General features: G+C 42.7%; 1 protein-coding gene across 18 annotated transcripts in view; it reads left to right on the top strand.

The window, feature by feature from the left end:
- Nucleotides 1-13,043, top strand: part of unc80 (unc-80 homolog (C. elegans)) — a 62,788-nt gene that overhangs the window by 35,203 nt on the left and 14,542 nt on the right. For 14 of the 18 annotated variants that reach the window (XM_086067175.1, XM_086067157.1, XM_086067160.1 and 11 more), the window contains 14 exons: nt 77-178; nt 248-428; nt 1,131-1,396; nt 3,379-3,513; nt 3,591-3,729; nt 3,928-4,024; nt 4,105-4,275; nt 4,969-5,061; nt 5,258-5,476; nt 5,904-6,134; nt 10,210-10,333; nt 11,133-11,258; nt 11,858-11,981; nt 12,077-12,283. In XM_086067175.1, the coding sequence (XP_085923301.1) occupies nt 77-178; nt 248-428; nt 1,131-1,396; nt 3,379-3,513; nt 3,591-3,729; nt 3,928-4,024; nt 4,105-4,275; nt 4,969-5,061; nt 5,258-5,476; nt 5,904-6,134; nt 10,210-10,333; nt 11,133-11,258; nt 11,858-11,981; nt 12,077-12,283 (2,215 nt within the window). The remainder of the gene's footprint in view (nt 1-76; nt 179-247; nt 429-1,130; nt 1,397-3,378; nt 3,514-3,590; nt 3,730-3,927; nt 4,025-4,104; nt 4,276-4,968; nt 5,062-5,257; nt 5,477-5,903; nt 6,135-10,209; nt 10,334-11,132; nt 11,259-11,857; nt 11,982-12,076; nt 12,284-13,043) is intronic. The other 4 variants (XM_086067163.1, XM_086067172.1, XM_086067173.1 and 1 more) reach the window with 1 other exon arrangement.

The following is a 13,043-nucleotide window of genomic DNA, read 5'->3' on the forward strand; positions in this document are numbered from 1 at the left end:
CACCTGCAACAACTCATTTGCAAGCAAACCTTTTTGAATGATAATTGTGCTAACATATCATGTGGACCTTTTCCAGACATATGTAAGAGACATCTACCCCTTTCGAAGGTCAGTCTCTCCGCAGCTCAACCTTGTCCACATGCTACCCGAGAAAGGACAGGAGCTGATCCAGAAACAGGTTCAGTGGCATGACGTCATTGTGAGGCGCGTTGGCACTGGCTCCGTCTCCCATTGATTTTGTTTTTAGGTGTTTTCCCGCAAACTGGAGGAGGTCGGCCGTGTGCTCTTCCTCATCTCCCTCACTCAGCACATGCCCGCTGTGCACAAGCAGTCTCATGTCTCGCTTCTCCAGGAAGACCTGCTCCGCCTGCCGTCTTTCCCGAGGACCGCCGTCGATGCTGAGTTCTCTCTGTTTAATGAAACACAGGGTACGTCTAGCTCCTGCCGTTCCCTCATTCCCACAGTGGTTCTTAACTCATTCACGTGCAGCCATTTTGACTGAAGTAACCCCCTTCAATCCCGACTGTTTTACTGGATTTTGACTGATTTTGCAAGGCCCACATAATGTTGTGTTCTATTGCTATAAAAATATGGAACCGGCTGGAAAGGTTAGAGTCTCTTCTTTCATCAGGGAAAACAAATATATATCTATCTGTTCCGTTTTGCAGCAATTAGCATAAGAATATAGCTAAATGTAATCATTATTCACAAATCTATTTAGAAATGTGAGTAAATGAGCTTTTTTCAACATAGCTCTGGTTGATCTCTTTTGCTCTGCTGCCACCTGCTTGCCCTTTGTGTAATAACTACCATTTCTTCAACCGTTCTTTGCAGTTGAGAGGCCGCATCAAAGCCTTCAGTATGCTCCAGCATTAAAAAAAAAACCCGCATAAACATCGTATAAATACGTCTTTGGGACACTTCAAACATTTAATATAGAACGTATTTATACGTTTTGGGGAGCAAATGAGTTAAATATCTCAAATAAGAATTGCTGAATTTGTTTTTGTGTGTGTATAAATAGCTGTGGACAGGTTCTACGGGGGGGGGGGGGGGAGAAGATGCAAAATGGTGCACTTTTGAATACTGAATAGCTCTGTATTTTTAATATCCGCCTCTTTGTCCTCTAGGCAAGGAGCTATTCGGGTTAGATACTCTTCACAAAGTGTTATGGATCAAGCTCCTTGAGGAGATGTTTCTGGGAATGCCCAGCGAGTACCCGTGGGGAGATGAGATGATGCTCTTCCTCAACGTTTTCAATGGGGCGTTGCTACTGCACCCGGAGGACAGCGCCCTCGTCAGGCAGCACACGGCGACCGCCATCAACACTGCGGTGCACTTCAATCACCTGTTCTCGCTCAGCGGCTATCAGTGGATCCTGCCGACCATGCTACAGGTATGCACGCGAGCGGGATGAGTGTTGGCCCCTGGAATGGAATTCCAAGAACTGCACTGAAATACAAAATATCGGGAACCTTGCAATTCAACATCATTGATATACTCACAAAATCCACCAAAGCAAAGAGTTGGATATTTGTGCCACAACGCAACAAATTCCCCCTACTCACTTTTTCAGTTTGGGATTATGGTGACATTGTCTACAGACGTGCCTCTGTCTGCGTAACAAAACCACTGGACTCGGTTTTTACTCTGCACTTCGATTCAGTATATTTGCTATTGGTGGTCCCGAGTTTTTAATAATGTTTGCTTTGTCTTTGTTTCAATTTCTGTACTGCAAACCCAATTCCAAAAAAGTTGGGACACTATACAATTTGAATGCAAAATTTTTATATTTTATTCACAATAGAACATAGAGAACAGGTCAAAAGTTTAAACTGAGAAAAACAAATAAGGGAAAACTATGAGGATTGTAAATTCCAAGGTGTCAACAGATCTGCAAAAAGTTGGGACGAGGCCATTTTCAGCAGTGTGAGCACTTCTTCTTCTTACGGCAAACGTCTGGGGATGGAGGAGACACGTTTGGAAATAGGAACGCTGTCCCATTCTTGTCTTAACACGCGTCTCTCGAACCGTTCCAACTGTCTTGGGCTTTCTTTGTTGCACCTTCCTTCCCCTTGATGATGCGCCAAATGTGCTCTGGAAGTGAAAGAAGCGGACTGCCGGCTGGCCATTTTTCAATAGCCGGACGCAGCCATGATGTTGTAATTGGTGACTCATGTGGTCGTGTTGAGAAATGCAAGATCTTGTCTGAAAGTGACGATGCCTGGATGGGAGCAGATGTTGTGCTCCAATCGGAATATACCTTCCAATCGTGACACAAAACGGGTTTCCACTTTGCCTGACTCCATTTGAAATGAGCCCAGAGAAACGCCTGCACTTCTTGGTCTGCTTCTTCTTTGTATTGTCGAGTTTCATCTGGCAACGGCGGCTGGCAACGGTGGATTGTGTTCACCCACAATGTTTTCTGGAAGTATTGCTGATCCCTTTCTGTGATTTTCCCCTCCAGTAAGCATTTCTGTTTGCGGTGCAGTGCCCTTTAAGGGCCCGAAGATCACGGCGTGCATCCAGTAGGATTCGTTTGCCGTGACCCTTACACACAGAGATTGTTCCAGATTCTCTGAATCTTTGGATGATGACTTCAAGCTATTTGCAATTTTTGGCTGGTAAACGCCTTTCTGATATGTCTCCACTGTCTTTCTGCGCAACATTGGAGGAATTGGTGATTCTCTACCCATCTTTGCTTCTGAGAGACACTGCCACTCCGAGTAGCTCTTTTTATACGCCAATCAAGTTGCCAATGGACCTCATTAGTTGTAATTGGTCTTCCAGCTGTTTTTTTTATATGTGCAATTGACTTTTCCAGCCTCTTATTGCTACCTGTCCCAACTTTTTTGTTGGCACCATGACATTTACAATCAACATATTTTTCCTTTGACCTAATATTGAAATTTGGCACTTCCACATCATTGCATTCAGTTTTTATTCACAATTTGTAAAGTGCCCCAACATTATTTGGAATTGGGTTTGCATATCCTCTGCAGTGTTTCCCACAGATTTGAAATCTACTTGGGGGGTGCGGGGGTTTCCTCAGTCCTGCTACTTGCGTCTCCACTAACCTCATGATTCACAAGTGAATGACACGAACTCATGTTACATGCGGTATATCTGGTCGTGACACGTTTTTTTTTTATATATATATATATATATATATTTTTTTTTTTATTTTTTTTTTTTTATTTTTTTATCTTGAAATCTACTTGGGTGGTGGCCAGTTTACTTGGGTGGCCCGCCCAAGCATTAACATGGTGTGGGAAACACTGTGCCTCTGACATCACTCAAAGTGAGGCTTTGCCCTCAATGTTCATTACAAATGTGAAATTAAGGTTTGACATGAATAGAAATATCTTAATGTGGCAGGTTTATGCGGACTATGAGGGCAACCCTTTACTGAGGCAGGGAATCGAGTTCTGCTGCCGTCAGTTCTACATCCTCCACCGCAAGCCCTTCATCCTCCAGTTGTTTGCCAGTGTGGCGCCGCTGCTCGAATTCACAGTAAGACCACCGGCTGCAAATGTTTCTGTGCGCTTGTAAAAAGACTGCATAGCTTACCAAAAGGCTTCTGCCTCCAGACTAGCACCAGTAGCGGCCTTTCCAAAGGGGTGTCAGCTCAGTGTCTGTTTGACCTTTTGGTGTCTCTGGAGGGCGAGACTCAGGATGCCCTGGATGCACTGGAACTGGTCAAGGCTGAGAAACCGTTGCGCTCTCTGGGTAAACTCTGACTTGGATGGATGGATAGATGAATGGATGGGTAGATAGATGGAGAGATAGACAAGCAAGAAATGATCAGCATTAAAGTAACTCGATTTAAGTGTGCTCATGTCATCCCATTCTGCTGTCACATTTGGATAAAGAGTGCAAATTGACAGCTGTGCCAAGTCATATCAACCAGTGTATATTTCGTTTCAGATTTCTGCTATGGCAATGAGGACTTGGCCTTTTCTATTAGTGAAGCCATCAAGCTGTGCGTGACCGTGGTCGCCTACGCGCCGGAATCTTTCCGAAGGTAAAGAATTGCACCCCGTTTAGCGCGACGTGTGCTTATGTCAGTTGTTGTTCTGACTTCAACGTGTAACCTTTTGCCAGTCTCCAAATGCTGATGGTGCTGGAGGCCCTGGTTCCGTGTTTCCTCCAGAAGCTGAAGAGCAACACGATGACCATGGAGTCGGCATCGGCGGCCCGGGATGAGATTGCAGCCATTGCCGCTCTGGCCACATCCTTGCAGGCGCTGCTCTACAGCTCAGAGACCCTTACAAGGTGCCACACGTGTCCACAATTGAACAATTGCAAATTCGGTCAACCACAATCGCATGACTTGACTCGAGTCGGATTGAAGTCGACAATTTTAGGCTTGCTTGGCTAAAACTTGTGATTTGGGATTCACGAGACTTGACTTGAAACGGCATTATATGACAAGTTTTATCATTTTCATTTGGAAAATCTTCCAGACAGTGAGCCATTTCTTTTGTTTTGAAAATATTTGATTTTTGTGGGTTTGTAGTGTACATCCTAGCTAACCTGGCAACCCAATAAGCCACTTCATGAAACACATACGTATGTAAGATGATTAAATTTGTATTCAATGATTATGTGTTTGATGAAATTGGGTTTGTAAAAGGTAAGAGACCATCGTAACTAACTTCACACTTCATTATAAAACAGGTGACCTATGTTGACTTGAGTTCATCTTAACTGAAAGCTGCTCAAACATCTGCTTCCTTTCGGTTATGCATTTAATTGAGAAGATGAAATTGTAGGCCATATAATTATACATTTAAAAAAAAAAAATTGCTTGTGAATGTGTGACTGTTTATGAATTGCTAAGTAATGTCTTGAGTGGCTTGAAGTGTTTTTTTTTACCACAGTAGCGTGTGACTTTTATGACTTCTGTATGCCATCTGTGCTTAACAGTACACGCTTTCGTTCGTTCGTTCGTTCGTTCGTTCCCAGGCCCATGACGGCACCTCAGATGTCCCGCTGTGATCAAGGCCATAAAGGTGGGACCACTGCCAACCATACCATGTCAGGAGGAGTCAACACAAGGTCAGATGAAGTTTAGTGATTAAAAACTGAATGCATGTATTTGTACAGTACAATTCTATACAGGTGCTATTTTTATTATAAAAACTAACACTTGAGTTAGCAAAAGTTTTTTTTTTTTTTGTGGGGCGGAAACTGGTTAACACCGCTGTAGCTGTTCATTGAGGTCTTTTAATGTCTTTGGATATGTGTGGGTCAGGGACAACCTCCACCTGCTGGAGGAGGGGCAGGGCATGCCGAGGGAGGAGCTGGACGAGCGCTTCGCAAGGGAGGAGTTCCGCCGACCTCGAGAGTCCTTGCTAAACATCTGCACGGAGTTCTACAAGCACTGCGGGCCGCGTCTGAAGATCCTGCAGAATGTCGCCGGGGAGCCGCGGGTGACGGCGCTGGAGCTGCTTGACATCAAGTCCCACATGAGGTGACGCCGTCTGACTGGAGCGAAGAAAAAAAATTTGACATTTGAGTTAATGAGAATGAAGGAGTGCGTTTGTGTGCTGCATACAATTATTGAATTACAATTATGACAATATTTCTCATCTCATCCTTGCTAGTCATTTTTTGTTGAACACTTAAGTGATAATAACACATATTGCTTTCATTAATAAACTAAATAATTTAACCAGTTACTGCCATGGCAAAACTTAATTTGGAATTTAATGTTTGTGGAGTTTTTAACATGTCCTTGATATTTAGAAAGCATTGATGTTCCGTCATTAATATCGAACCGAACTCTTGCGAATCGAAATCGAATTGATTGAGGAAATTACAACCTAAAGTCTATCTCAAGTGGTAAGCCCACTTGTCGATTGCAACAAGCGGACTTGACCGCTGCGCATCCTTCCCAGGCTGGCCGAGATCGCCCACGCCCTCCTGAAGCTGGCGCCATACGACACCCTGACCATGGAGAGCCGAGGCCTTCGCCGCTACATCATGGAGATGCTGCCCATCACCGACTGGTCCTCTGAAGCCGTGCGTCCCGCTCTCATCCTCATCCTCAAGAGGCTGGACCGCATGTTCAACAAGATCCACAAAATGCCCACGCTCAGGTGCGCTCGCCCACAGGCATTATGCACCAGGTCTGTTCAATCCCACTTTTGACTTTGTCTGTTTCCACGTGAGTGTCTCGTGCTGTGCCAGTGGCGTGGTGCTGTGTAAACGGTCCAATATGCGGCTTCTTGGCACTGCCCTGTCGCGCTGGCTGCTGTCCCGTATGCGTTGCTGTGACGTGTGTTTTTGTGCAGTCACATGTGGGTTGCCGGCCGGGTCAAGTCTTCTGCCATGAAACCAATTGCACATTAGCAAAACAACCACAAGGGTGGTTTAGACCACAATACTAATTGTGATGCGCAAAAGTGACTAAATTTGGGGGGGGGCTAATTAGCCCCAAAAAACTGCTCACGCCATCACAAAGAGCTACACAAAATGGTGAACGCTGCCGCGGCCACAGTAATGAGCAGCGTCCAGGCACAATATTAGGTACATCTCATATTTTAACATGGACGGGTCCAACTATTTTCAACAGTTTTCAGTAATATGCGGTGCTTAACCCACTTAACTGCAGCCACAATAATAAATATATTCTCTTGTATTGGTTGTTTTAGGCTTCAAGATAATATTTTGCCTATAATTGTTGCGATTTACTTTTAGTGTTGTTCTGATACCAATGCCGGTATCGGGAGAGAACTGCATTAAAACGAGTGGCATCATGCCGATACCAGTGGTGCAACGGATCATCATTGATCCGTGGTCGGTCTGGATTACGGCCAATCCGCGGATTGGTTGGTGGGGCAAAAACTAAACAAAAACAAAGTGCGCATTCACAGTCAATACCATTCGAAAATGTCAAGGAAGCTGAAAAACATCCTCAACGTAACACGCTAAGCCTAACTTCAAAATAAAGTTGACCAAATACAGTAATACATTGACGACAATGCAAAAAGCCTTAGAACACTTTTCCTTTGAAATTCGCCCGCGTCGTAGCGTGATGGCTAGCTTGACTTCCCTTTTAGACGTTACTTTATCGTAGTTGATTGACATTGTAGTTGCGAGCAACATCAACACAACGCTATCTCGAACTCTTATTTAATCGCTCATTTAGAAACTTCTAATTAATTACGCCGCCATTGTATGATACGGCGGAAGTCTCCCGACGTAAGTGGCTAGCGGCTAGCTGTTAGCATGACTAACGAGTGTCTGGCCAAGACTGTCTGGCCTGCCGGCTGGGAAGTAAGTTTGGCAGCTGGTACCTGGCCTACTTGAATTCTTTGGTCAATATTCTGGACCACGGCTAATTTGTAATTCACATTCCATGTTTAAAGGAAGGGAATTTTAATTATTTAAAATAAGATAAACAAATACAATAAATAGAACTTTGTCTTCATTGATTTTATAAAACACTTTTGCCCATTAAAAACTTCAAATGTCAAACTTAGTTGTTTAGATTATAGGAACACAACTTTAAGCCATTAATACTTTATTTTACACATGAACCATGTAAAAATAATATATTTCTGCCTCATATTGCACTTAAAAGTTGTGTTCCTAAATCCTAAATTTTGAGTTGATTTTTGTTTTCATTTAATGGAAAAAGTGCTTTCCAAAATAAATGAAGACCAAGTCTATTATCTTCTAGTATCTTCTTTTTTTCCCTTTTTTTTTCTGCTGATCTGGAAAACAATCCGATTCGAGATCTGATCCGAACCGTGACTTTTGTGACTAGCCAACTAGCCAACTAGCCAATCCCATTATTTCCTATGCTAATATAGGACTTTGATTGCAGCATCTTATGTCTAATCTCGTGCACGACATTCAGTGATATGTGATGTGTTCACTACATGCCGAGCCCATTGGCCCTTGAATGCTCTGAACCAATGGCAGGGCAGCTTTTTCATGTGAAAACAACAACAACAACTAGGTATCAAAACTGGGAATCAGTATCAGGGGCCAAAAAACGTAATAACTTCATTATTTTTCTTGTACAATTACTACATTTAAAAACCAATTTTCCACTTGCTGTCGACTGAAGATGACATCACCAAACCCAGAAAACAGGTGAGCCGTCATTGGTTGTTTCCTATTTCCTCAGCACAGGTGATGTAATCTTCAGTCTACAACAAGTGGAAGTTGGTTATCACATTAATTATGGACAAAATATTAACTTTTTACCTTTGAAAATGTCTCATTGTGTCAAGTATCCCTTTAATGAGCATTTTCTTCCCGCTGTTTAACAGTCGTTTTCAGATTCCGATTAACTTCAGTTGTGGTCACCATGACAACAGAGCCATGTTTTGATTTCCTGAATTGGAATCTTTGGTTACAGCAGCAGGTTTATGTTTGAAGCGTTAAAATGTGACGGGATCTGCGTTTCGCACAATTGCGCTGGCAGACAATTAGCGGCCGCTTTTGGAAAACGGGCTCACCCCCCGATAAGCGCTTGTTGTTTGGGCTGTAGCTCGCTCCATCCATCCAGTACCACCAGAAACAAACTTTGTGGATAATCACGTGTGCAGAATTAATTTTTTTGTCTTGACAACAAAATTGGGTATGATGAATTATTTTACATAACACAACAGTCAAAGCATATGAAATAATGCTGATGATTACGGTATATTTTATGTAATCTAAGGTTATTTTAGTTCATGAAAACTCATGAAAAAACTAAAATAAACTAAATAAAACGAAAATGAAAATACGGTTTAAAGAACGAAAGCTAATGAAACTACATTTTATGTTAAAAAATAAAACAAACTATAATTATAGTGAACATGTCCTTTGTTTTAGTCTTTGGTAATTAATTTAATACATGAGCCTTTGGGTATGATTTTAAATGTGATTTGAAGTATATTTGTTTCGATGCTAACCAGAATAAGGACGTTTGAAAGTGTATCACACAGAAGTGATGTCATCTAGAAGCAGCCAATAGAAAAGCAAGCAAACTTCAGATGATGTCACTCCTCGGCCACAATTTTGTCATTTTTCTCAGCCAAAATGCAATGCTCGGTAAGAAATGCTTTACATTACACTTTCATTTTACCACCCTGTTTATTAAATATTGCACACAATTAAAACACATATATATATATATATAATACTGAAAGTAACTCACCTTTTGTGCAGGTCTGAATACACAAAAACGAATCCTGGTGCGGACCAAACAAGCGGACCGAGACCCACTTGTTGAGGTGGTCTCGGTCCGCTTCCAAACGCACTCGATGCGGTTCTCTTCGCAGTCTTGAATACAAACCACGGCTGATCCGCTCCAACTGCAGGACATATGCGCCTTTTTTTGGGCTTAACAAGCCACCGTAGCCAAGCATCGCAGGGGGAAACCTTGACCGGTTGTGACTATTGTGCTAAGTTCATTCATAATCATCCGTATTCTGTTTAAGCCACGCTGCCGTCAGCATGTTGTGGGGGCGGGGCACGCGCAGCGCAACTGTTCCTCCGGTTACTGCACGCCATCGACGACGGCGTTCCAAAATTGGAAAGAGCGTCGCGGAACCTCCGTTGAATGAGCTGCTCTTGATGCTCGCAAAAATCTTGCATCTAATAGCGCCACAAATATGCAGAGCAGCAATGCAGCACGTCATGTTTTCCTCAATTTTCCGGCTTTGGTTCTGCCTTCAGCCCTCGTTATTTGTGTCCAATGGGAGCACAGATCGTCACGCGGGTCGATGTGCAAAAAGCACAGTGTGAATAGGAACCGCACCAAAGGAATAGAAATGAAGTCCGGACCAAAAGAGCGGACTAAAGGACTTTTCTGGTCTGAATACACCCAACAAATTTGAAAAAACAAAACTCAAAAACGAAAATAAAAACGAAAATTCCCAAACTGATGTAATCCGCATCAAAGCAGTTCAAATGTGTGACACGGCATCCTCACAAGCCACAAACATGGGACAGGAACATGCTGAAGTGCCAAATGTGAAAAGTGGCGTTCCATGACTGAGACTAGACCCAAATAGGGCCTGTTGCTGCACTGTATGCTACTTTTGTGAGCTTCGCAGTCTTGGCCGGCCGCCAATGTGAATTCTGGAACGGATTTTTTTCAAACTGTGAGCATCTTCGGAAGCATTCATACGGCCTGACTGTGTGTGGTGGTGGTGGGCGGGGATCGCGGCGGCCTGTGCTGCTTGCTTCTGTGCTTTCCAGGAGACAAGTGGAGTGGGAAGCGGCCAGCAACCTGATTGAGGGCATCTGCCTGACTCTCCAGCGACAGCCGATCATCTCTTTCCTCCCTCACCTTCGTTCGCTCATCAACGTCTGCGTCAACCTGGTACGAGAAGCACAAAAAGCTCTGCTTGGTTTTTAGCTCGTGAGAAACGGCGGTAAGCTACGTAAGTAGCCGCAGCTGCCCCGGGGCAGGCTGACGGAAGGAAGCGTGGCTGCCAGTGTGCGCCTACGGCCCCTCCCACCGCCACCAAACATTCGCACCTTCCATACACCGGTGTGATTAATCACAATCGCTTAATTAAAAAAGGCTTTTTTATCAACATTATTTTTCCCGCCAAATTTAAAGAGCCCGTCGACGCGTCTTCAACATTTTTTGATCCACTGCACCCGCTCATCCTCCTCTTTTTTTAATTGGTTAGTAAAAAATAAATAAAAACCAATAGTTTGACATGAACAAATATTCTGAACGTCCTACGCAAACGTTTATTAAATGCTTGACTTGAATGCATGTCGTTATGTTTATTGCTCAAACGCAACCTGTGCTACGTTTAGCGTAAACCGTCCGCTGTCATGCTAAAGGGTCGTCTGCGGTCAAAATGAAAAGTGTGATTAATCTGCGTTAATACATGATAAATGCGAGAATTTTTTTGTGATTTCATTAGTTAACGCTTTAACTTTGACAGCAACTAATACACATTTTTATCATTTCTTCATTAATGGTTTATCTGTATGATGACAAATTGGTGGATCATTTAATTAATTAAATTGATTATAGCGTAGCGACCTTGCATGTAAAAAATGGACTGAAAAAAAATTCCTAGATCTTGATTTTTCTGTTATTTTTTAATTCTACAGTGCAATGCCACACTTGTGCTGTAGGTGTCCAATTGACTTGTGTGCAGGTGATGGGGGTGGTGGGCCCATCCAGTGTCGCAGACGGCTTACCTCTGCTCCACCTCAGCCCTTACCTTTCCCCGCCGCTCCCTTTCAGTACAGCGGTGGTGCGGCTGGTCGCCTTACAAATCCAGGTCGGATTCTTCGTACCACACAGGAAACAAGTTTGCAGTCACTTTCCAAATGGATTGTTTCGCAATAGCTCATACCAAGTAGAATAATAATCCAATCTACCGATACGTACATACGTGCAGCCTCCCTACTGAGTTTTCACAAGTGTCACATTAGAATTTTAGGATGCACAGTTAAAAATGACTAAATAAACACACGTGCTAGCATTAGCTAACCCTGCTTCCAATCCACTGTATTCACTTTACATATATAAATCTGCTCTTTAGTGTAGCTTACAGAATTATGATATGTAAACACACTAAAAGCAAGATCTAAAGAGATGTCTACAAACATTATTATTATTATTTTGCATGAGGTCTAACAGTTTGATACTGGTCCAAACGCTCAAAGACTTTTTGCATGGAGTCTGGCTTCAAATCGAGCTGTTTGGTCTTTTTCTTCCAACATATCATTTTGGATTCCGTTGTTGTTGTTTTTCAATAATTATTCAAGTTTGGAGCAAGGTTATGTTTTAATAATTGGAATATAATTGCAACTGTAAACTGCATGTTTTGAAATGAATTAATTGAAATGAACTCATTAATATGTTGATTTTGTCTAGGCCTTGAAGGAAGATTTCCCTCTCAGCCACGTGATCTCACCTTTCACCAATCAGGAGAGGCGTGAGGGGATGCTACTCAACTTGCTCATCCCCTTTGTGCTCACTGTTGGGTCCGGAAGCAAAGGTATAAGCTTACACGCTGTAACATTTTTCCGATTTCACTCCCTAATGTTGTAATGCAGCAGTCTTTACTTTTGTGTATGCAAATGTGTTCCTCAGACAGCCCCCACCTTGAGCAGCCGGAGATATTCCTGCTGCTGCAGACAGTCATCAACATTCTGCTGCCGCCGCGAATTATCTCCACGTCCCGCACTAAGAACTTTATGCTGGACGCGTCGCCGGCTCACTGCTCCACCCCCGGTGACACGGGGAAGGACCTGCGCAGAGAGGGCTTGGCCGAGTCCACCAGCCAGGCGGCCTATCTGGGTACGTTCTTGAGATTTGACATCTTTTTCTAAGGACCTCAAATAATCCTAATGGCAATTAAACATTAGTAGCCCAAAAGGCCATAGGAATGAAAAAAGGTGGCCATTTTCAGGAAGGAAAAAAAAAAAAGACGGATTGTTAAGATAATTTTAAGAAAAGTAATTTTTTAAAAAACAGTTGATTTTTAACTATTTTAACGCCAAAAACGTTTAATGACGTATACTAAAATCCAAATAAATGCCGCCAAAAACGTTGATTGATGTTTACTATGGTGGTGTTGTTTTTACAACGGGCAGTGCAACGTCTGTCTTTGGGGTCGTAAAATGCCAAAACGGCCACTAAATATGGCCAGCAGATGGCAGCATTGTATCTCTTTTCAATGGGCTCCCGTTGGTATGGAATTACACTGAAACTGACGAATCTGATGAAATAGAATGTTTTCAAGGATGACGTGAATGATCAAAGTGTTTGTCACATTAAATCAAATTCATGTCGCGTCACTAAACAAAAAATATTCGTGTCAAAGTCACTGTTGTGCAGAAAATGTATCTTCACAAAAAGCTTATTTTCTCCTTATTTTTTCCATTTTCACTTGATGTCACTCAAATGACCTATTTTCAAATGGTGATTACTAAAGAACGGAACATTTTCAAAAGTACAACTTCTCGTAATATGCTTTAAATTCTGGAAAACACTGATTTCTTGTCTTGGATTTTATTCCTTTTTGTTTAAAAAAAAACATGGCTTTATTCATGCTATC

Source organism: Leptonotus elevatus, chromosome 2 (genome assembly GCF_054856555.1).
Source record: "Leptonotus elevatus isolate MCC_2025b chromosome 2, RoL_Lele_1.0, whole genome shotgun sequence".
Taxonomy (NCBI): Eukaryota; Metazoa; Chordata; class Actinopteri; order Syngnathiformes; family Syngnathidae; genus Leptonotus; species Leptonotus elevatus.